Here is a 25,930-nt window from a genome sequence, read left to right as displayed (position 1 = left end):
TGTGCGTTACAATAATATGTTCATTAAAACGAAGGAAAACTTTCATTTACATTGTGTGCGTTATTTAGCTAAATAGATGACTTTGCCAGTTTTTGGCTAGCAAAAAGCCTTTTTCAATTGGCAATTTGGTTTTGGTAATTAGACGTTATCAGCAAACATACCTGTGACACATATGGTGAATAGGGTCGCCACCCAAAACTATCATGGTACCACTCCCATACAACAACATACTGGTTACTATTGCTACCTGGCTGAGCTCCAGCCATATTGACAGCTGGTTATAATGTAGTCCAAGAACGTACCTCAAATCAAAGCTAAAAAAGAAAGGCTTTCAAACATAATAAAGAATAAATTATTTTAAATTATCACCACTGAAACAAAGACGATGGAAACGTAAGGAAAAAAGAAGCCCACACTTTAAATTTTTCTCACTTTTCAATAACCAATCTTTCAAACAGCAGATATATGAAAACAGTGGTATGATAGGGAGGGGGATAGGTGTGCATCTGACCCATCTCCTTTCCTTAGATTTTGAAAAACATGGTTTCTGGTATTTCCATTAAAAAAATACCGTTTTCGGCATATTCACTGAAAACAAAAAAAAAATCCCCCCCCCCCCGCGAATTAAATTTTAAAAAATACATTTGCCTCCACCACCTACATTTTCAGAAATTAAAGACCCAAAAGCTGGTAGACCGATGACTAAAAAATCACGTAACATCACAACGTAAACGTAAAAACCAAACGTAACATCACGTAACGTAAAAGTAAAAAAACATAATAGGAAATAATTTTCACAACTGAAAAGTAGGTACACACAGCCGAGGTCCATTGGGAAGAGGGGTACACTTTTCCCTGGCGGATCTGTAATACTTCAAAACAATGCACTTTTAGAGCCAGATACAAAATTTGCTAATATTTTGACCTTCTTAGCGAATTTTAGCAGTTCTATGCAGCAAGGAAAAGATAGCATTCTTAGCTGAGCAAGGATGTCTGCGACAACAGACCCAAATATTATCTGACCCTCAGAGAAAAAGAGATCTGAAATCACATAAAAAGGGCAATATTCCACTACAATGGGGGGGGGGGCCTTGAACAAAAGTAAGAAATTTTTATACCAGTGTGAAGTGACATAATCAGGAGGGGGGAGTCCTAAAGTTTTCCAAGTTTTGGGATATTTCTTATTCAAAGAATAAAATAATATCCTTCACCCGTCCAGAACAAAAAAAAACTTCCGCTTGCCTGCTTGTGTGCAATTAGGCTGAAAATTATTGACTGGTTACGAATTAGCAGAAAACGTTAAATATATATTTACAAATTAGTATATAACGTTAAACATATGTTTACAAATTAGCAACAAACGTTAAATATATGTTTACAAATTAGCACAAAACCTTAGCACAAAACGTTAAATATATGTTTACAAAATAGCAAAAAACCTTAAATATATATTTACAAATTAGTATATAACGTTAAACATATGTTTACAAATTAGCAGAAAACGTTAAATATATTTTTACAAATTAGCACAAAACCTTAGCACAAAACGTTAAACATATGTTTACAAATTAGCAGAAAACGTTAAATATATGTTTACAAATTAGCACAAAACCTTATCACAAAACGTTAAACATATGTGTAAAAATTAGCACAAAACGTTAAATATATGTTTACAAATTAGCACAAAACGTTAAATATATGTTTACAAAATAGCACAAAACGTTAAATATATGTTTACAAATTAGCACAAAACGTTAAATACGTTTTTACAAATTAGCACAAAACGTTAAATATATGTTTACAAATTAGCAATTAACGTTAAATATATGTTTACATATATATATAATATATACATATATATATTTTTAGAATTCAATGATAATCTTTTAATACATATATGATCAAAATATCTCTGAATTTTGTCATGGTTACATCCGCTCTAAAATTGATACCTTTCTCTTCATATCAGTAATACGAGCCGTGTACATAAGTAAACCCGCTTCAGCATAAATAATAGAACCTTGATGTATCAAATCCCATGAGCGAAACAAAAAAAAATGTTGAATAAAGGATTTTGCTTTATTGAGGTTCGATTTATCAAGGTAATTTTCGACAGAAATCGATATATAGAGTTTCACAACAGCATCAATAATTCACAAGAACCAAAAATCCTTGGATTCTACAACATTCTATGCGTCCCAAGAGACATCAAACAGTTCGTGGTAACGAACTGTAAGTATGGAGCGACCCGGCTCAATGGTAACCGAAACTCTAAAAAACGGAATTTTGATACGAGTAGATACATCGAAAGAATCAGATTTTAATTCTAATTTCAAATATTTAAATTTCATCAAGTTTGATCTTACCCATCAGAAGTTATGCACCTGAGAAAATTTGGCTGATTTTCAAAAAAATGGGGAAAGACCCCCTAAAAGTTATAGAACCTTAATGAAATTCACACCATAATATTCAGCTTATCAGAGAACCCTACTTTAGAGGTTTCAATCTCCTATATAAAAAAATGTGGACTTTTCCATTTTTTGCCAGAATAAATATCACGGATGCGTGTTTATTTGTTTGTTTGTTTGTTTTTTTTTTTTGTTTTTTTTTCTCCAGGGGTGATCGTATCGACCAGTGGTCCTAGAATATCGTGGGAGGGCTCATTGGAACGGAACTTAAAAGTTCTAGTGCCCTTTTTAAGTGACCAAAAAAATTGGAGGGCAACTAGGCCCACTCCCCCGCTCATTTTTTTCCCAAAGTCACCCGATTAAAATTTCGAGATAGCCATTTTGTTCAGCATGGTCTAAAATATTATAACTATGTCTTTTAGGATGACTCAATCCCTCGAAGCCCCCAGGAGGAGGGCTGAAAGTTATGAACTTTACCCAATGTTAACATATTGTATTGGCTATTGGTAACTATACAGATGTTTTCAGGGTGATATTTTTCTGGTAGTAGGGGCTGGGGGTGGGTGGGGGGTTATATGGGAGGATCTTTTCATGAAGGAAGTTTTCATGGGGGAAGGGACATTGCTATGAAGGGGGCGCTGGATTTCCCATCATTATTTAAAAAAAAAATCAGAAATCAAATATAAAAAAAACAAGTTTTTCAACTGAAAGTAAGGGGAGTTGAAAGTAAGGGTGGTATTGACTAAGGGGAGAACCCCCTCATATACGCAATAACATATACGTAAAAAAAACAAAAAAAACTAGCGATACGGCTCAATAGTAATCGAAACTTTTAAAACCTGAATTTTGATGTCAATAAATGTATCAAAAGAATGGGCTTATAATGCTTATTCTAAATATAAGAATTTTATTAAGTTTTACTATTACTCATCAAAGGCTACTATCCTGAGAAAATTTACCTGATTTTTAAAGAGGGGGGAAACATCCCCTAAAAGTGAAAAATTTTAATGAAAATCACACCGTCAGATTCAGCGTATCAGAAAACCCTATAACATAGGTTTCAAGCTCATATCTGCAAAAATCTGCAACTATATCTGCAACATATTTTTTGCCAGAAGAAAAATATACGAATATAGAAGTTCGTTACGTAAGTTAATTTGTAAATTACGTCAGAACCAAATTTAGAGACAGCCATTTAGCAAAAGAGTAAAATTTTTATGCAAATTTTGTTAACTTATTCAAGGACGGTGAGCCAAAATAAAAGCTGCATTAACTAAAAAACGATCAGAAATTAGATAAAAAAATTTTTTTTTAACTGAAAGTAAGGAGCCACATTAAAACTTAAACCGCAGAGGATTTTTTCCTTATATGAAAGGGGCGGTCCCCTCTTCAACACCTCGCTCTTTACAATAAAGTATGACTTTTTCTCAAAACTTTTTTCTTTAAAACAATAAAAACTTCAGCGTAAACAGCGAGGCGTTGAGGAGGGGACAGCCCCTTTCATATACGGAATTATCACTTAAAAAACGGGTATTATCATTTAAAAATGATAGCCTCCTATCCCCCCCCCTAGGCAATAATTTACAATTTATTGATGAGTCATATTTTTGGGGTAGCTTACGAACAATTGAGTATTAAATATTCAGGCATTCAACAACTGACTATTAAACATTAGGAAAATCTTATCTAAAAACAGCAAACAAAAAAAAAATCTGCAAACTTACAATTCAGCTGTAGAAACAATCTGTCGGCTATCAATTTCAAAATCCAGCTGAAGGCTGAAGCTGTATAGTAGTAAATTCGTTCTATAATTCTATTCAACTTGAAAATAAAATTCTTGACTACGAACGATGTTAGAAATAGCGATTGGGAAACTACCTTCGAAATGATTTAAACTCATTTCATCAAGACGATACTGTTTTTTGTCAGCATATGAAGAACTGTGTATACTGCAAAATTTGCAATTGCATATTGAATCTGTCTGGTTTTTATGCAAAGTAACAAAAGAGACGAAAATTAATGAACAAGAGAGTAGTGAAGAATTATGGTATGCAAAGTAATATTTTGCAGGGAAAGTCACTGGCGATAAATCGCTACGGGTGGCACCGTGATGGCGTGATTTTTGGGGATTCTGGGAGCCAAATTTTTTTCGGGATGACGGATAGATTTTCGGAGAAATACCCGAAAATTCGGGGATAGTGCAAGCCCTGCTTGATTTCTAATCAGGAAAATCAAAATACTAAACCACACGAGAAGAAAAAGCTCCGACTTTGCGGTTGACGCAATAAAGAATTGCCGCAAAATTAATTTAAAGTCGACCTCACGCCGCCGCCTCTGTCGGCAGCGGCCCGCCCTTGGCGCGCCGGCGGCGTTATGACACTTCGGCTGCGTTCGACCAGGCTTCTCGTCGGCGGCGTTCGGGCGATCCGCCGGCGCGGCGCCGGGGTCTAATCTCAATGCTGTATTTGTCAACACCCCCGAAACTTTAGCAATGATATCTCAATGCTGTACTTGTCAACACCCCCAAAACTTTAGAAATGATATCTCAATGCTGTACTTGTCAACACCACTCAAAATTTTAAAAATGGTATCTCAATGCTGTATTTGTCAGCAACCCCGAAACTTTAGCAATGATATTTCAATGCTGTACTTGTCAACACCCCCAAAACTTTAGAAATGATCTCAATGTTGTGTTGTACTTGTCAACACACCAAAAACTTTAGAAATTATATTTCAATGCTGCACTTGTAAACACCTCCAAAGCTTTTGAAATGATATGTCCCAAGAAGAATTCTTTCTTTTAAAAAATTGAAAAAAAAACAAACGATGAAAACTTTCCCAGAGGCAATACCAAGGACAGTGAAATGGAATGCCACTGCTCTAATTGGCTGAGCAGAAATTTTACTTTACATACCCCATTTCTATCTTTAAATGGGACAAGTCATTACTGGCAAGAAACCTCTGATTCATGGTCGCTAATTTGCCAAGAATATAGAGGAAAGGGGGCAAGGATTTTTTTTTCTCATTTTTGCTTTTATGAAGAGACAAAAAAACAGTATTTTCCAAATTTAGGGAAATGCAGCTTTGTTTTTTTTTCGAGTTTTAGAAATAAAAATACAAAACGGATGTTTTGAAAATCTAGAAAAGGGTGAAGTTGGGAAAAAACTGGAAAATGATTATATATATATATATATATATATATATATATATATATATATATATATATATATATATATATATATATATATATATGATAAGATAAGATAAGATAAGTTTTATTCTTCATTAAATACGCATACAATATTACATGTTATTAATCCCTCAAAGGCTCATTGGCCTGTACAAAGAGGGACGACATATGAATTACATACTCAGAGATAAAAAACAAAAGAAAATTTAAAATGATCACTTACTCACATATGAAGGAGAAGAAAAGAAAATATAGATAAACTGGAAACTATAGAAAAAATTAGAATAAATAAACTAAAATTATTAATTATATTAAATAGACTCACAAAAAAAAAAAAAAAAAAAAAAAAAAAAAAAAAAAAAAAATTATTATTACTATAAGCGAATCCCTATCGTCGAAACAGAATTATGTGTATTGTCAGGTAAAACCAACATCATAATAGCTGTTACGATATTATTCATAACTCTTATCCAAAATATTAAAAAATCAAAACTTAAGCCATGTACAGCCCTTTTAGCTTGTATTTAAAACTATATAAATTCCAATTCAATCAGCTCTGCTTATTTCTGAGGCTAGGTAGCAAAATTGAGGTTTATGGGTTATTTCAATCATAAGGCTTATAATTATTGGACTGTAATAAAATGGTGCGAAAGCAATAAAATTTAACCCGTCTTCATGAATGCTACTCCTTAGTGAACTATACAAGTTTCAGCAATAAATATTGATAGTCATACCTGAGGTCTGGGAGTCATAGCGCAGAGAAGACCACCATAAAACAAAACTAAACATTCAGGGGACATCAACTTCACAAAAAAAAAAAAAAAAAAAAAAAAAAAAAAAAAAAAAAATATTCAGTTTGATTCTTAACTAAATGGTCCTTAAGAATCCTCTTGAAAGTGCCAAACGAGTGGCATTTCTGTACTGAAGAAGGCAGGGAGTTCCAAACTTGATGACAAGCAATGAGGGGATTGAAATCTGACCGCACAGTGGGAGTAGGAGGAATGCAGATATTATGTGACGAACGAAGGTTATATGGAGCTGAATCAGAAATAAACTGAGAAGTTTTTTGAAGGGATTTTGGAAGATCGCCATGAAGCTGATGAAAAACAAAAGAAGCACAAGAAAGAATGTAGATAGAGTGTAGTTTTAGATGCGGTTTTGGTTAAGAACTGTTGGTTTCCATAACCAGACGCGGTGTTTTATAATACTTGACAGAAAGCGACCGCAGTGTAGAAGGAAAAGTAGACATCCATACTATGGGGCAATAAGAAACATATGACTGGACAAGGCAGAAAAAAAGAAGCTTCAGAATAGATCCAGGAAAGGTGTGTTTGAGTTTTCGAATGACCCCCAAACTCCGTGAGACCTTAACCCTAATCATGGCTATACGGTGTCTAAACGAATGGTTCTCATCATGCAAGATACCAAGAAACCGGACCAACCGATTCTTTGGTCTATACAAGGAGCCTTGTGACACCTGAAGCTTTGTCAGTTGAGGAAAAGCTACACCAATTCGAGAAAAAATAAGAAAATGTGACTTGGTAACATTCAAGGCCAAGCAATTCGCCTCAAACCATGAAACTACTCTCTCAAATATTGCCACCAGATTAGATCTGACATCACATTCCGTCCTCCCTAAAGTCCCAAAAGTGCTGTCGTCAGCAAAAGCAACTAGGGCAATCTTCATTAGAAGTAGCATTGGGAAACAAAGGAACATCCGGATGACAAAGATTGCAGCATACTAGAGGACTGGTGTTCTTGACTGCTGAAATAAGATCATTGACATAAATCAGAAATAAAACGGGGCCAAGAACAGATCCCTGGGGGACACCATATTCTACTTCAGAAGGGCTCTGGAAAAGCGGATCAATTGAAATAAGTCTACCAGAAAGATATGATTCAAACCAAGAGAAAACATTTGATCTTATACCAATATGCGATAATTTCCAAAGAAGAATCTGATGAGTCAAAGAATCAAAAGCTTTACGAACATCCAAAAATAAAGCTGCCGGCATAAGACCAAAATCTATTGCCGAATGAATGAAATTCAAGAGAGATGCACAAGCATGCTCTATAGAGTGATTCGCTCGGAATCCGAACTGGAAATCATGGAAAAAATTTTTGACATCCAGAAAACTAAGAAGCCTGGATAGCACAGTCTTCTCAAAAATTTTGCTGAAAACAGATAGAAGAGAAATTGGCCTATAATTAGCAGGATCACTCTGGGGCCCATCTTTATACAGCACTATTAGCTTAGCTGGCTTGAGTGATTCAGGAGAAATTCCATTCATGAAAGACAGATTAACAAGCTTAGTCAAAGGTAACAGAATAGCAGGAAGAACAGCACGGACAATCCTTGTAGGAAGTCTGTCTGGCCCTGAAGACGATGACCCTTTAAGTGCATTTACGATCCGAGCTACCTCGAACTCAGAAACAGGGTTCAAGACCATTGACTTTAAACATGGGGGTCCAAGATTGGCTCCGAAATCGCAACGAGGAGTTCTATAGCTAACAGAAGAAGCAGTCGTTTATACGATATTATCAAAAAAATAAGTAAGCTCTAGCTGAACATTTTATTAACCTTGGACAATTTTACCGTCAACTATCAGCGTTGTTGGAACTGAAGGCTGAGGGGGTGTAGGTCTAAGTACAGAATTAATAATTTTCCATGTCTCCCCAACATCCTTTCTACTCTCAGAAAATTTCCTGTGATAATACTGAGACTTGGCCTTCCGACACAGAGAATTAAATATATTCCTATAAGCCTTGAACCGCTGATGATGAGAAGCAGATGACGAAGCCCTGTATAGTTTCCACAGATAATTTTTCCTTTTCCAGCTTTTATGGAGACCTGGAGTCATCCACGGATTCAGCAGTACTCTCCTTTTCGAGGTATGAGGCTTTGCATTCCGGTGGCAAACTTCTAGGATACCATCTTTTACTGAATCATAAAAGAAATCCAAAGAGCGGTTAAAATCCGATTCAGAATCCAAACTACCCCATGGCTGATCAGTCAAACGAGATTTAAGTAGACTGCTCTCACTGACACCAAAACGGAAAAATGGGAGATTAGATGGCGAAGCTTTACGCTGCGATCGATTAGCAATCCTATATCGTGAAATAGCAGTGAAATGATCAGAAATATCACTAACGATCACCGAATTATCTAAGACATCTAGTGACGAAAAAATATTATCAATAAGTGATGCATGCATCTCAGTAACTCGGGTTGGTATACAAACTGAAGGTAGAGTTCCCGCAGAAAGCATCATTGACAAAAAATCTGCAGCCGAAGCAGAATTTTGATGCAGCAGGTTAAGGTTGAAATCCCCCATAAGGATTAGTTCGAAAGGATGCTTTTGGACCAAGTCCAAAACCTCTTCCAGAATTTTCACAAACGAAGGAATAGATCCACTAGGGGATCTGTAAACCAAACCGACAACTAAATCCTTACAACCTGACTTAATCTCAATAAAAAGGGATTCAAAGATTCCTTCCTCATTTCTACTCAAATCACTTAGGAAATTATATACAAGATGATCGGCAATATACAGGGCAAGGCCACCTTTCGCCATCTGTTTCCGGTTCATCCTCTCCATCCTAAATCTTTGGATATCTAAAAGCATATCCTTTTTTGAATCCAGGAAAGTTTCACATAAACCAATAACATCCGGAGTTCCCCCACTGACGATCCGTTTCAGCTCATCAAAAGAGGAACAAAGTCCCTGAATGTTTAGGTGAAGCACAGAGAAAATACCATCTTTTTTAGAAGAGGCAGAACCACTTAATTGCGAAATATATTTACTTTCAATAACTGAATTAGGATCATTATAATTCCTATTTCTCCTTCCAACTGAATTATTAATTATACTTTCTATATCTAAAGGATTATTTTGTAACTCAACAAAACGTTCCCCCAAAGAGTTAACATCACCCTGGTCACTAAAAGAATTAATCATTTTACATACGGTGGATGGTAGATCCGCTCCGCGACCAAACTCACCAGACCAAAGGATAACAACATAAATAAATAAATAAAATCACAATAATCATACCAATAAGTAAGATACATATACATTTTATATTATTGAACAAATTAATAATAATAATTTCAGATAAATTTAGTAACTTTCTTAAATCATTAATCATACTACTCAGTTCCTGAAATAAAAAATAAATAACGCTAAAGCTCCACTGCATTAATGTACCATGAGACCAATACAAGTAAAATTATTTTCAAGATAACAAAGGATTAAACTCCCAAACTGACGCAATGACTTGTGAGAACAGGCATGTAACAAAAAAGAATAATTATTGAAATCCATAAATTTCATTGAAGTTAATTGGAACGAAAGTAAATCATTAGACAGATACGCACAGAGAAAAAAATAAGCAAAAGATAAATATAATACGCTGAATATATGAATGGCAAGATAATAAACATATCTATAAAAAAAAAAAAAAAAAAAAAAAAAAAAAAAAAAAAAAAAAACTTAATCTTAAACACAGTCGGCTAGAGTATGAATTTTTTTAGTGACACTTTCACCGTTAGGCCTTGCCAAAATTTGCCCACGATAAGTCCAAACATTTCTAAGACCAAATCTGTCCTTAGCGGCATATAGGATCTCACGTCGCCTCTTTGTTAATGCTTCCGATAGGAAAATTCCACTTGAAGCTAAACTAGCTTTTGCTTTGAAGAATTTCTTCGCTATATCACTATTCACAAATTTAACTAAAACAGGAGGGACTTTGTCGTTTAGGGAGGCATCGGTTAAAGCAGGGGATATCTTGAATCTGTAGATATTCCTAATTTGGGCAACATTAATTTCAGTCAGGTTCATTTTGGTTATGAAAACTTGCAGGAATGTTGATTGGAGGTCAGATCCGGACTGTTGCTTAGCACCATGCAAAATTAGCAAATCAAGCAGCACTTCTCGTTCAAATGAATCTAGTTTCATCTCAATTTTCTTGATTTTCTCTTCTTGATTTATAATTTGGTTGCGAAGAGTTTTCAGCGATTGTTCAATTTTTTCAAATTTTGGTAGATAATCAAGAGTAATCGCATCATATATTTGACAAATAATGTCGTGGGATGACTGGCGGAAGGAATTAGCATCCGAAAACCTTTCATTAACCTTCTTAGTTATATTTTGCAGTAATTCTCGCTTAGTTTTTTCCAGATCAAGTTCCGTAGAAGTGATTTTATCCATCAACGAGGCACATTTTCCTGTATTAGATTCCTTAATTGTTAATGCATTTAAATGTCTTGGAAAGGGATTTATAAATATCGGGTGAATTTTTCAATTCCTCAAATGCAGCCTTTACACCTGCAGTCTGTTTTGTTGAAGTTCGGCTAACGCTTGGATTATATTCTGCCAAGTTGGCTTCAACAAGTCTGTATTCGTCATGTGTCCCATAGCAAAATACCAAATATGATGGCTTTCCTTTGCTATCCTTGGACACTTTTAGTATCTTTACTGGCCAATGACGATAATTTTTGAAGTTAGCTAACGCGATATCAACCTCTTTAAATGCAGGCATTTCCTATTAAGGAGAGGACAAAAGTAAAAGCAACTTATCTTTATCTAAGTAAAGAACCTTAAGGAAAAATTTAGTTGAAAAAATGTTCCAAAGATTCAATAATATATATCCAAAATAATCTATAAAATCCACTAATTTCTGTCTATTGCAATACCAATTAGTTTGGCACCGAAGGGGAACACAGATCAATTAGCTGGCAGTACGTTTACTCAAGAAAAGTCAATGGCGCAATAAATTTCACCTGTGTCTTAATCCGTTTAGTTGAACAAACCAGTTCTTTATTGTTCAGAGACTATAAAATATCCGTTTTAATCTAGGTGTTCACTGAATGAAAGCGAGTTATATATATATATATATATATATATATATATATATATATATATATATATATATATATATATATATATATATATATATATATATATATATATATATATATATATATATATATATATATATATATATATATATATATATATATATATTAGGCACGTGTGCATGAAATTATTACTCCAAGAAGGGGAGGGGACAAACGAAATAAAAAAACAAAACAAGAAAAATGTAGGAAAGATTATGCATTCCCCGGAAAATTCAGAAGGAGCCATAAGAACCTTCAACTGTGCCTCGGACGCATTCGTCTTCTAGTATCACGCTATGCTCCATTTGCTAAAAATGCTCCAACTAAATAAATACTATATATATTGCGATTGAATATTAGAGAAAAATGCCTATCAGACGGATATTTGCAAATCCAACATAAACTTTAACCAGCAGTATTAAACTGATGGAGTTCTGTTCCACTGCATTAACTGCGGGGGAAGGCGTCCCCTAAATTCCTCCCTCCGCCCTCCAATTTTAAAAATAACTTTTTTAGTATTTTCAGTGAAAAAATGCTTCCTAGATTTTGAAAAATAAATTTTGTCCCCATCCCCAAATTTTCGTGAATTGACGTTACTGGCTGCGTTTGCATTCCTAATCTTCTAATATTAAAGGTAAAGAAATTTACGTTTAGTTCTGAATTTACTGCAAGGCACAATTCTGGAATTAAGTACGAGTATGCAAAATAATTAATAAAGACATAAGTAACGTTATAATCTGTCACAGGAAGTACAAAAGAAATATTAAACTGCTTTGATTTATCAATGCTAACTTTATAAAAATAAATTTAGTTCAATAATATCAATAAAATTACTTTATAAAATATTTACATAAGAAATGCTAATTACTTAAATCTACATTTCTGACCAAAAGTATTTTAATTGTTTAGATCGCTAATCCTTTTGTGTCAACCTGGTAAAGCTTGAAAAAAAAATACCGTTAAAATTTTAAGAAACCATTTCACTTTGTCTTTACTTTTACAGAATTATTTAAATTGAAGAAACTACTAAACACTGAAAAATTCTACTGAATACACTCAAACTTGAGTTACCTTTTCATTTTACTTTTGTTATCCTTATTTAGCTCTTTATTTTTCTATTCTACAATCATTTTGAATTTTAAACAATAAAACGTGAAAAATTTTACTTGTATCAAAATTTTGTCAAAATTATATACTGAAAAAACTGGTATATCCATTTACCACAAATCCTTTCCACAATAACATCGAAAGGCCACTAGCTTGAATTACACATCCTCTACTCTTTATTACAGCAAGATCAGAACCTTGATTAGATTATGAATATCCCAGAGAAAGAATTACAACAAAGAATGACAAAAAACGTATCAATGTTCAATCGTATGTAATCAATATTAATCATATCAATCGTATGAATGTTCCAGGAACAGGAATCATAGGCAGCGCACTAGCGCTGCCTATGATTCGTTCACACATTGCGGAAATCCGTCCGTATCTGTTCACTATGACTAAAATAACGCTACGTTTTAAGGCAAAGATTTCAAATTATTGCAACAACATGACCTATGTTCTTACCCTCTTCTGAAAGCTGTTGAACAATAGAGTCAAATGACACCGTTTTTCTTAGTTTTCTTATAGCCTGGGTGCGCAGGATCATAGAAGCTGGGTGAAGCCTTGAATCAAAGTTATAAGATCGTGTAGTTTTTGATAATCCATACTCATGATTTTATTCATTTAAAAATCTTGCCAAGATTCCGTCCTGATTTGACCAAAACGCTGCGGAAAGCTAGAGATTTTATCTAGCACAAAAACGGTAGGAATTTCCGCACGGATTGCTAAATCCGCATGAATTTCCGCAAAGTGTAAACGAACCATAAGTAAAGAACGATGTGGGCACAATTTGTTTCTTTTTCCTTCAGCCGGGCACTTCGTAACGAAGGAGTTGTCGTAGAAACTTTGAAAAGGGCACATTCGATTGGAAATTGGAGTGGCTAGTGCTCTTTTTAATAGTCGAAAGTGATTGGTGGGCAACTACCCCCCCCCCTCCACGCCCATCATTCCCCCAAAAACTTCCAATAAAAATTTAGAGATAACCATTTTGTTCAGCGTAGTTGATTTCTAGATAGAAAATATCTTTTTGAGGAGGACACTCCCCCACAACCCTCTGGGCAAGGGTTTTAAGTTATGCCCTGAGGGCATATAAGAACAATATTGGCACAATGTACCATTTATTATTTTTTCCTTTAAAGCAGGGCATTTCATATGAAAGGGGTCGTCGTGGAGACTTCAACAGGGGCTCATTCGATTGGAAATCGAGATTTCTGGTGCCCTTTTTAATAGTCAAAAGTGATTGGAGGGCAACTAGCCCACTTCCCCCAAGCCCATCATTCCCCCAAACACATCCAATCAAAATTTTGAGATAGCCATTTTGTTCGGCGTAGTTGATTTCCAGATAGAAAATGTGTTTTTGAGGAGGACACTCTCCCAAAACCCTCAGGGCAAGGTTTTAAGTTATGCCCTGTGGGCATATAAGGTTTTTATAGAAGGCGTTGTTGTAGAAACTTCAAAACAGGATTATAGATAGATAGATAGATAGATAGATATTTATTGCAATAAAAGCCACTTTGGGCCATGGCAAAAAAGGAAAATCACACAAAATAATAACATGATTATAATCACACAAAATAATAACATGATTATAACACTCATAGCAAAGTATGGTAGCCTACATAACAATAACAACGCAAAATTAAAAAACATTACAAAAACATAATAAAGCGCACGATACCATTAAACTAACATAAATAGATAGATGTATGTTACATCTATCAAGGGCCATGACTACAAAAATAACAAACAAGAAAACAACTTACACACATACAACAATACTTTCCACACTCACCCCACCCCTTTTTACAAAAATCTATCTCTATGCGACATACCCAATTTTATATACTTTGCTATCATTCTTACTGTCCCATAATTTTTTGATCCCATTACTGAAACCAACCACTCACTTGTCCCCACATTAACAAAAAATAAATCTTTCCTTATATCCTGTAATTCGGGACAAAGGGCCATGAAGTGAAGCAGATCCTCCCCATTTTCTCCGCACATAGGGCATGTGTAAGGACCCTCCTTTACCCTTACCCTCCCTAAATATTTCCTCCTTTCTCCAAGTGCTAGAAAATTACCCATCCCTGATATATACCACTTAATTTCTTCACTATTTAAACCCGCTTTAAAATAATTATCATATCCCCAGACCTCCTTCCATTGCCGGTAAATGCCGAGGGACACCGAGGCTGCGACTTCACACTGCCATTTCTGAATCAAATTCAAATATACGATTGGAAATTCAAAGAGCTAGTGCACTTACTAATAGACGAAAGTGATTGGAGGGCACCTAGCTCCCCCCTTCCCATCATTCCCCCAAACACATCCAATAAAAATTGTGAGATAAACATTTTGTTTAGCGTAGTTGATTTCCAGATAGAATATATGTTTTTGAGTAGGACACTCCCCCACAAACCTCAGGGCAAGGGTTAAGTTATGCCCTGGGGGCATATAAGGTTTTTATAGAAGGCGTTGTCGTAGAAACTTCAAAACAGGCTCATTCGATTGGAAATTCAAAGGGCTAGTGCCCTTTTGAATATTCGAAAGTATTTGGAGGACAACAAGCCCCCCCCCCAAGCCCATTATTCCCCCAAACACATCCACTCAACATTTTGAGAAAGCCATTTTGTTCAGCGTAGTTGATTTCCAAATAGAAAATATCTATTTGAGGAGGACATTCCTCCACAACCCTCGGGGCAAGGGTTTTAAGTTATGCCCTGAGGGCATATAAGAACGATGTTGGCACAATGTATCATTTATTATATTTTTTTTCCTTAAAAGCAGGGCACTTCATATGGAAGGGGTCGTCGTAGAGACTTCAAAAAGGTTTCATTCGATTGGAAATCGAGAGTTCTAGTGCCCTTTTTAATAGTCGAAAGTGATTGGAGGGCAACTAGCCCACCCCACGCCCATTATTCCCCCAAACACATCTAATCAAAATTTTGAGATAGCCATTTTCTTCAGCGTACGCTAGTTGATTTCCAGATAGAAAAAATGTTTTTGAGGAGGACACTCCTCCGCAACCCTCAAGGCAAAGGTTTTAAGTTATGCCCTGCGGCCATATAAGGTTTTTATAGAAGGCGTTGTCGTAGAAACTTCAAAACAGGCTCATTTGATTGGAAATTCAAAGGGCTAGTGTTCTTTTTAATAGTCGAAATCGATTGGAGGGCAACTAGCCCCCCCATATTAAAAAAACATATGTTTCCTAACGTTTCGGTAAATAGAGACACAGGTAGTTTAAATATTGACCCAATTTATGATAATATTCTAAAGAGTGAATAAACAGTCAATAAGGGAATTTAGTTATATATAATCACCAGGGGACTGTTTTACCTGCTAGACCAAAACGAATTGCTTCAATAATAGCCAATAAAAGGATTATTTCACAACAGAATAGAACATGATTTCCATTTTTTATTTTTCCTCATTTGCTCTGGTTTTCTCACCAAAGTAACTACAAAATAGCCCGTTTTCCCTACGTGTATCAGTTTGCGCCAATTGTTTTTTTTTTTTTTTTTTTTTTTTTGGTGGTGGTTTTATTGTGTTTTTTAGTTTTAACTTGTTTTTCTTCTTATCCCTTTTTCTTATTTTGTATGTCGTGCTGAAGACGCCTTGTTTGTGATACAGGCGAAATATACGCGTTGTTTTGCAATTCTTTTCTTTTCTCTCCACTGGCCACAGTCTTGTTTGTGGTTGTTTTTTACTGAGATTTTTCTTTCTTTTTTTTTTTTCCCAAACACATCCAATCAAAAATGGGACACAGCCATTTTGTTCAGCGTAGTTGATTTCCAAAAAAAAATATGTTTTTGAGGAGGATACTCCTTCACAACCCTCAGGGCAAGGATTTTCAGTTATGTCCTGGGGCATACAAGGTTTTTATAGAAGGCGTTGTCATTAAAACTTCAAAACAGGCTCGTTTGATTGGAAATTCAAAGGGCTAGTGTTCATTTTAATAGTCGAAATCGATTGGAGGGCAACTAGCCCCCCATATTAAAAAAAACATATGTTTCCTAACGTTTCGGTAAATAGAGACACAGGTAGTTTAAATATTGACCCAATTTATGATAATATTCTAAAGAGTGAATAAACAGTCAATAAGGGAATTTAGTTATATATAATCACCAGGGGACTGTTTTACCTGCCAGACCAAAACGAATTGCTTCAATAATAGCCAATAAAAGGATTATTTCACAACAGAATAGAAAGTAATTTCCATTTTTTATTTTTCCTCATTTGCTCTGTTGTTCTCACCAAAGTTACTACAAAATAGCACCTTTTCCCTACGTGGATCAGTTTGCGCCAATTTTTTTTTTTTTTTTTTTTTTTGGTGGTGGTTTTATTGTGTTTTTTAGTTTTTACTTTTTTTTCTTTTTATCTTGTTGTTGTTTTTTCTGTCGTGCTGAAGACGCCTTTTTTTTGATAAAGGCGCAATATCCGCGTTGTTTTGCATTTCTTTTCTTTTCTTTCCACTGGCCACAGTCTTGTTTTTGGTTGTTTTTTACTGAGATTTTTCTTTCTGTTTTTTTTTCCCCAAACACATCCAATCAAAAAGGGGACACAGCCATTTTGTTCAGCGTAGTTGATTTCCAAAAAAAAATATGTTTTTGAGGAGGACACTCCTTCACAACCCTCAGGGCAAGGATTTTCAGTTATGTCCTGGGGCATACAAGGTTTTTATAGAAGGCGTTGTCATAGAAACTTCGAAACAGGCTCGTTTGATTGGAAATTCAAAGGGCTAGTGGTCATTTTAATAGTCGAAAGTGATTGGAGGGCACCTAGCCCCCCAAACGCCCATCATTCCCCCAAACACATCCAATCAAAATTTTGCGATAGCCATTTTGTTCAGCGTAGGCTAGTTGATTTCAAGATAGAAAATATGTTTTGAGGAGGAAAATTCCCCGCAACCCTCATGGCAAAGGTTTTAAGTTATGCCCTGGGGGCATATAAGTTTTTTTATAGAAGGCGTTTTCGTAGAAACTTCAAAACAGGCTCATTCGATTGGAAAATCAAAAGACTAGTGCCCTTTTTAATAGTCGAAAGTGATTGGAGGGCAACTAGCCCACCTCCCTCCACGTCCATCATTCCCCCAAACACATCCAATAAAAATTTTGAGATAGCCATTTTGTTCAGCGTAGTTGATTTCCAAATAGAAAATATGCTTTTGAGGAGGATACTCCGTCACAGCCATCAGGGCAAGGGTTTTAAGTTAAGCCCTGGGGACATATAAGGTTTTTTAATGAAGGCGTTGTCGTAGAAACTTCAGAAAAGGGCTCATTCGATTTGAAATTCAAAGGGTTAGTGTCCTTTTTAATAGTCGAAAGTGATTAGTGATATTTTTTGTTGTTGTTGTTGTTTAGACCAGGGCACTTCGTATCGAAGGAGTTGTCGTGGGAACTTTGTAAGGGACTCATTCGATTGAAAATAGAAAGGGCTGATGCCCTTTTTAATAGTCGAAAGTGATTGGAGGCAACTAATCCCCCTTCACTCCATCCCTCCCATTTACCAATGTTGTTTAAAAACTAAATGTTGCCTTAAGATTAAATCAAAATGCACTATGATAATGCTAATTCCCAATAAGGCATCCCAGCAGTATCCCAAGAACGACTGAGGGTATTATATTCAAACTTTCCCTGGGGACATATAAGGTTTTTTATTGAAGGCGTTGTCGTAGAAATTTCAGAAAAGGGCTCATTCGATTTGAAATTCAAAGGGTTAGTGCCCTTTTTAATAGTCGAAAGTGATTAGTGATTTTGTTGTTGTTGTTGTTGTTGTTTAGACCAGGGCACTTCGTATCGAAGGAGTTGTCGCGGGAACTTTGAAAGGGGCTCATTCGATTAAAAATAGAAAGGGCTGATGCCCTTTTTAATAGTCGAAAGTGATTGGAGGCAACTAATCCCCCTTCACTCCATCCCTCCCATTTACCAATGTTGTTTAAAAACTAAATGTTGCCTTAAGATTAAATCAAAATGCACTATGATAATGCTAATTCCCAATAAGGCATCCCAGCAGTATCCCAAGAACGACTGAGGGTATTATATTCAAACTTTCCAGACTACTTCTGCTCTTAAAATTTCACCAAATCAAAATAGCGTAAGTGTATCCAAGCTATCAAAGAAAGTAAACACATATTTTTGCGAATGGTATCAAGCTTTCCATTTCAGGTCAACTAGAGGAGGTATGAAACTAAATTAAACAGTACTATTTGTGTCCAGATTTTTAAAAGGGTGTGTGTTGTTAAAAAATTGCTGAAAAGTTTTCTCCAGTATAAAAATAGCAGGCCAAACTATAAAGTCTTGAAAAACGAAAAGATTTAAAGTGTTATTTTCTTTTTCCCTGAAAAGACTATGTCAATACAAAACGAACAGAAATTAATTAAAAAACTTTTTCCACAGAATAGGTTTTTCAAAGAAAATTAAAGAACTCCATTAAACAAAAAATGAGCAAAAAAAAAATCAACTAATCTACCAAGCGTGAAACTACCACATATCAGCATCAATAAATAAATGAAACCCAAAACGAACAGAAATTACAACAAATAACCGAGTCAAACTCAAAACGAGTAGAAATTAACATAAGTTGGGCGCAAAACCCCTATGCCTTCCCAAGGCCAGAACAAAATTTGCACTTTACTGAAAAAATAAAAATGAATGTGCATTGTCAGTTTAATATATATATATATATATATATATATATATATATATATATATATATATATATATATATATATATATATATATATATATATACTTATATTTAGTAATCAAAATGCTAATAATATTTGATTTATTAAAGTTATAAAAGTTAAAACACTGCTCACATACTGACCTGTTAGAAATGGAAATCATTGTCATTCAACAGTCAAGTGTAGAGGGGAGCTATTTATGCTAAAGCTGTTAGCACTCTTGAAAAAGCTTCCTATTCTAATTAAACGGCCCCTGACTTCCAGTAGCTGTTCTCAAAAAGAAATGAGACAAACAGTCAAACTTTAGCGTAAAGAACAAGATACTGAGGAGGGGGCAACCCTTCAGTTACGGAATAATTTTTGTTCGTTTTGAATTTTAATGTTGCTCCTTAATTTCAGTTAAAAAACTGTTTTTTTTTTTAATTTAATATCTGATTGTTTTTCAAATAATGGCGGTAAATCTGGCTCACCATCCATAAAATACACCCCCTCCTCCCACGGAAAACTCCCCCATGGAAATTTCATCCAACGTAAAGTGTACCCCCTTCCCCGTCAAATTCCCTCCAGACAGTTCGATCCTCGCTGAAAATCTCCACCCATAAAATTTCTTGCAGACGATTCAGCCTGAAAAATTCTCCTTAACATGCTTTCATTTAAAAAATATTTTAATTTCTGATATCAAAACACGCGGAAAATAGCCCCTGAATAATCCCCCCCCCGGAGCAGCTCCACATGCAAGACTGAGTTGGCAAAGAATTGGAAAGAATTTCGTATTGGTATTCTGTCAAATCCCCCCGTGTAAAATTTCCCTCCCCAAGGATGATTTTTCCTATGGAAATCCAACCCAAGCAAAAAATCCCCCCCCCGAAAAATGTCTTTATACTTCCCGATAACAAATACTATTCGTAAACAATGGGCAAATTTCATAACTTACAGGCCTCTTCCCATAAACTATGGGGGGAGGGGGGTCATTTTACACCTAAAGGCATAATTATTTTATCTTTCAACTACATTGAACAAAATGGCTATATCAAAATTTTGATCAGATAACTTGGAGGGAAAAAGGGGTTGGGAGGGGGTCAGTTACCGTCCAATCTTTGTGGGCACTTAAAAAGGGCACCAGAAATTTCAATTTCCATTCGTTTGATTTTCTTGAATATTAGAGGGTGTTTCCCCCTACTTTCAAAATCAAGAAAATTTTCTATGGCTTGTAACTTTTGATGAGTAACACTAAACTTGATGAATCTTATTTATTTGGAATCATTATAATAAGCTGATTCTTTTGATGTATCTAATTATATTATAATCCCGTTTTTTAGAGTTTCAGTTACTATTGAGCCGAGTTGCTCCTTACTTTTTGTTACCACGAATTGTTTGATGACACTGAGAAATTTAAATCCCAAAACTTATGGCCCGAAGAAAATATTTCTAGATCTTGAACAAGCACAACAAGAAAATGAGAGCTCAAGAGAAGAAATCATAAAGTGGAAATGGTCAAAAATCGGGAAAACCACAGTAGATGTTGCTGCTCAAGTACTTGGAAAGAAAACAAATGGCATTAAAAAATTGTGCACGCCAATAATGCACACCTCCTTGCATAAGAAAGACATATAAACCAAGACCAAACTCAGACAGCTCTGCAAACAAGTGCAATGGCAAAGAAAAATTAAAATGTTTTCTAGTCATAGCTGTCCTCAGACTAAGAAAATGCACCAGAGAGAAATGCCCTGTAAATAACATAGGATCCTTAGATAACTCATACTAAAAAAAAAAGAAAGAAAGGTAGTTAGTTCCTTTGCATAAGAAGAAAGGACCTACAAAACAAAACTAAATTGAGATAACTCCACAAAAAATCACTTAAATGGCAAGAAAAAATTAAAATGCTTACTACTCAAAGCTGAACTCAGATTAAGAAGAGGCAGCAGAAATGACCTGTAAACAATATAGGATCCTCAGATAACTTACAATGATACTTTCCTCCCTTCATCCAGGAAACAAAATCAGACAACATGTCTGAGACACAAATAAACCGATTTTGAACTTAGGACGGACATATGATCGGTTCAGACCACTCGCTAAATGATATGTGAATAATCACAAGTTAAAAAAATGCAACGTGCCTAAATGTTTGAAGCTTGGAAGTGAGGGGGGATGGGCTTAGGCACAAGTGCCCTTTAAATATATACAACAAATTCTGTGTAATCTCCTGATATCAATAATGTGTAAAAATGCAAAAGTTGGAGCTCTTGTCCAGGCTATTGCATTTAGGTATGTAGTTAAAGTGTTTAGCCTCTGAAAGTATCTTATTTAGCCTCTGATTTATAATTAGGAGGTTCAGAAAACCTTGCTTTTCAACCATTGTGCATGTACATTATGTTTTGTTTTAGATCCAATAACATTGCAAACTTAAATATTTTGACAGGCAATGCTTTAGTAAGCAGTCATTTGTCTATGATGCATTATTCTTTAAATATTCCTATCTGCCTCTGCCCCTTCGTATTAAGGGATGTTCTTACAGACTTTGGAGAGGGTATCTTTTATTCAAATAACAGATAATACAATGAGGAATTAATCTAAGATGGTGATTTTTTGTTTGTTTAACCAAAAATAAATATTTCGGCTATATTCATAGCCGAAATATTCATAGCCGAGGACAACCTATATTCATAGGTTATCCTCAACAAAGCACATAAATGGGAAGCAAGTACGTAAAGATGTAAGGAACGAAAAAGCAAATAAGTAAGGAGCAAATAACCAAAGAAGGAGAAACAAAGCAAAGGAGCAGCTAGGCCAAGAAGTAAGGAGCAGCTAATCAAAGAAGGAGCAACTAAGAAAAAAAGGAGAAACTAAGCCAATAAGTAAGGAACAACTAATCAAAGAACGAGAAACTAAGCCAAGAAGTAAGTAGCAACTAACCAAAGAAGGAGAAACTAAGCAAAGAAGGATAAGCAAAGCAAAGAAGTAAGGAGCAAATAAGCAAAGAAGGAGAAACTAAGCAAAGAAGGAACAGCTAAGCAAAGAAGTCCTCATGGCAAGGGTTGTAAGTTATGCCATGGGGGCATATAAGGTTTTTCTAGAAAGCATTGTCATAGAAACTTCAAAAAAAGCTCATTCAATTGGAAATTCAAAGGGCTAGTTCTCTTTTTATTAGTCGAATGTGATTGGAGGGCAACTAACCCCCCTTTCACGCCCACCTCTTCCCCAGACACATACACTCAAAATTTTGAGATAGCCATTTTGTTCAACATAGTTGCAAGTTCTGGAAATTAGGTCTTTCAGGATGACAACCCCCCCTCAGCCCTCAGGGCAAGGGTTGTAAGTTACGCCCCAAGGCATATAAGGTTTTTGTAGAACGCGTTGTCATAGAAACTTAAAAAGGGCTCATTCGTTGGAAAATTTAAATGGCTAGTGCCCTTTTTAACAGTCAAAAGTGATTTGAAGGCAACTAACACCCCTTCCATGCAAACCATTTCCCCAAACACCTCTAATAAAAATTTTGAGATAGCCGTTTTGTTCCGCGCAGTTTAAACTTAAGGAGATTATACTTTTGAGCAGAACACGCCTCTCACAGTCTTCAGGGCAAGGGTTATAAGCTATGGCCAGGGGGCATATAAGGTTTTCATTGAAATACTTGTGGTAGAAACTTGAAAAAGGGCTCATTCGATTGGAAATTCAAAGGGCTGGTGCTCTTTTTAATATTCAAAAGTGATTTGAGGGCAACTAACCCCCCTCTCACGCCCATCTTTTCCCCAAACACATACAATCAAAAATTTTGGATAGCCATTTTATTAAACGTAGTTGAAAGTTTTGGAAATTAGGTCTTTAAGGATGACAACCCCACCCTCACAGCCCTCAGGGGGAGGGTTGTCACACCATTTCCCCAAACACCTCCAATAAAAATTTTGAGATAGCCGTTTTGTTCCGCGCAGTTTAAACTTAAGGAGATTATACTTTTGAGCAGAACACTCCTCTCGCAGTCTTCAGGGCAAGGGTTATAAGCTATGGCCAGAGGGCATATACGATTTTCATTGAAATATTTGTGGTAGAAACTTGAAAAGGGGCTAATTCGATTGGAAATTCAAAGGGCTAGTGCCCTTTTTAATATTCAAAAGTGATTTGAGGGCAACTGACCCCCCTCTCACGCCCATCTTTTCCTCAAACACATAAAATCAAAATTTTTCGATAGCCATTTTATTCAACGTAGTTAAAAGTTTTGGAAATTAGGTCTTTAAGGAGGATAACCCCACGCCAACAGCCCTCGGGGGGAGGATTGTAAGTTATACCCTGGGGGCATATAAGGTTTTTATAGAAAGCAATGTTGTAGAAACTTCAAAAAGGGCGCACTCGATTGGAAATTGAAAGGGATAGTGCCCTTTTTAATAGTTGAAAGTCTTTTATGATGATAACCCCCTCAGACCCCTCAGTGCAAGGTTTGTAAGTTATGCCCTGGGGGCATATAAGGTCTATATAGAAAGTTGTTGTAGAAATTTCAAAAAGGGCTCATTGGATTGGAAATTGCCCTTTTTAATAGTCAAAAGTGAATGGAGATTAATTAACCCTCCTCTCACGCCCACCATTTCCCCAAAAACCTTTAATCAAAGTTTATAGATAGCCATGTTGTTCAACATAGTTGAAAGTTCTGAAAATTATGCATTTAACGATGATAAACCCCCAGAGCCCCCAGGGCAAAGGTTGTAAGTTATGACCTGGGGGTATAAAAGGTTTTTATAGATAGAGTCGTTTTAAAAACATCAAAAGGGGCTCATTCAATTGGAAATTTATAGGGCGAGTGCCCTTTTTAATTGTTAAAAGTGATTGGAGGGTAACTAACCCCTCTCTCACGCCCACCATTTTCCCAAACACATCCATTCAAAATTTTCAGATAGCCATTTTGTTCAATGTAGTAGAAAGTTCTGGAAAATTGGTCTTTGAGGATGACAACCCCCCCAGCACTCAGGGTAAGGGTTGTAAGTTAAGCCCTCGGCAAGGTTTTTATTGAAAGCGTTGTTGTAGAAACTTTAAAAGGGCTCATTTGATTGGAATTGAAAGGGCTAGTGCCTTTTTTAATAGTTGAAAGTGATTAGAGAGTAACTAACGCCCCTCTCATGCCCAACATTTCCCCAAACACATCCAATCAAAATTTTGAGATAGCCATTTTGTTTAACGTAGTTGTAAGTTCAGGAACTTAGGTCTTAGAGGATGACAACCACCCTAACAGCCATTAGGGTAAAGTTTGTAATTTATGCCCTGGGGGTTTATAAGGTGTTTATAGAAAGCGTTGTTGTAGAAACTCAGAAAAGGCTCATTCAATTGGAAATCAAAAGGCCCAGTGCCCTTTTTAATGGTCAAAAGCTTGACATTTTTACAGTAAAGATCAATGTGGGTATAATATATTATTTTTTGTTGTTATTGTTTAGACCAGGGCACTTAGTATCAAAGGATTTGTTGTAGGAACTTCAAAAAGGGCTCATTCAATTGAAAGGGCTGATGCCCTTTTAATAGTCAAAAGTGATTGAAAGGCAACTAATCCTCCTCCCACGCCCACCCTCCCAATTGCCCATTATTTTTAAAAAAAAAATGTTGGCATAAGATTAAAACAAAAACCACTATTTTAAGGCTAATTCCCAATAAGGCACCTCAACAGTATACCAAGAAGGACTGAGGGCATTATGTTCAAACTTTTGGGGCTACTTCTTCTCTTAAAACTTAATGAATTCAAAATAGCGTAAATGTATCAAAGCTATCGAAGGAAGTACACAAATTTTTTTGTGAATGGTATCAAGTTTTCCATTTCAGGTCAACTAGAGGAGGTATGAAACTAAATTAATCCCTACTACTTGTATCCATATTTTTAAAAGGGTACATTTTGTTACAAATTGCTGAAAATTTTTCTCTAGCATATAAATAGCAGGCCAAACTATAAAGTCTTAAAAAAAAACAATTTAAAGTATTATTTTCTTTTTCCCTGACAATACTATGTCAATATGTTGATATATTATGAGAGGAGATTGAGTAGCCTGAGCTTACCATCTCTGCAATTAAGAAGGGACAGAATGGACCTTGTGAACACTTTCTGCATCATACAGGGTATTAACCATGTGTCTTGGGCAGATTTCTTTGAGCTTGGTCATTATCAATCGATGCGGCAGAACTCTTTAAAATTGTACCAGCCAAGGGTATAAAGGAAAGTTGGATAGAGTTCCTTTGTAAATCGTTCAGTATAATCATGGAACACATTGCCCGACCGAGTAGTTCTGGTGAATGATGTTGCGGCTTTCAAAACAGCATTACTTGAGACCTCTTTTTATGAAAGGCAATACCTAGGACCATGAAGTGTATATTTGTTGTAGGGTATCTTCGTTTTTGTTTTCTTGTTTTATTAGGAAGTTTATAGTTTTTGTTTTAGTTGTTTATAAGTGTCGCTCATGGTATGTAATTTGTGCTATATGAGACAAGACTATGGCTTATTCCATTTCTGATTAATAAAAATATAAAACGAACAGAATTTAATTAAAAAAAACTTTTTCCACAAAATAAGTTTTTCAAAGAAAAGTAAAGAGCTCCATTAAACAAAAAATGAGCAAGAATAAAATCAAATAATCTACCAAGCGTGAAACTACCACAAATCAGCATTGATA

General features: G+C 35.5%; 1 protein-coding gene across 1 annotated transcript in view; it reads right to left on the bottom strand.

Annotated features, from left to right (window-relative positions):
• dx (deltex E3 ubiquitin ligase) overlaps window positions 1-25,930 on the bottom strand; it is a 125,743-nt gene that overhangs the window by 91,359 nt on the left and 8,454 nt on the right. The window contains exon 2 of the mRNA XM_089095692.1: window positions 162-314. Coding sequence (XP_088951818.1) covers window positions 162-266 — 105 coding nt within the window. The 5' untranslated portion in view covers window positions 267-314. The remainder of the gene's footprint in view (window positions 1-161; window positions 315-25,930) is intronic.

The sequence above is a fragment of the Artemia sp. Qi Xiang Cuo genome, chromosome 10 (genome assembly GCF_049724085.1).
Source record: "Artemia sp. Qi Xiang Cuo chromosome 10, ASM4972408v1, whole genome shotgun sequence".
In the NCBI taxonomy this organism is placed as follows: Eukaryota; Metazoa; Arthropoda; class Branchiopoda; order Anostraca; family Artemiidae; genus Artemia; species Artemia sp. Qi Xiang Cuo.
The sequence above is the reverse complement of the archived record's forward strand: the minus strand, read 5'-3'. Positions and strand labels throughout refer to the sequence as shown.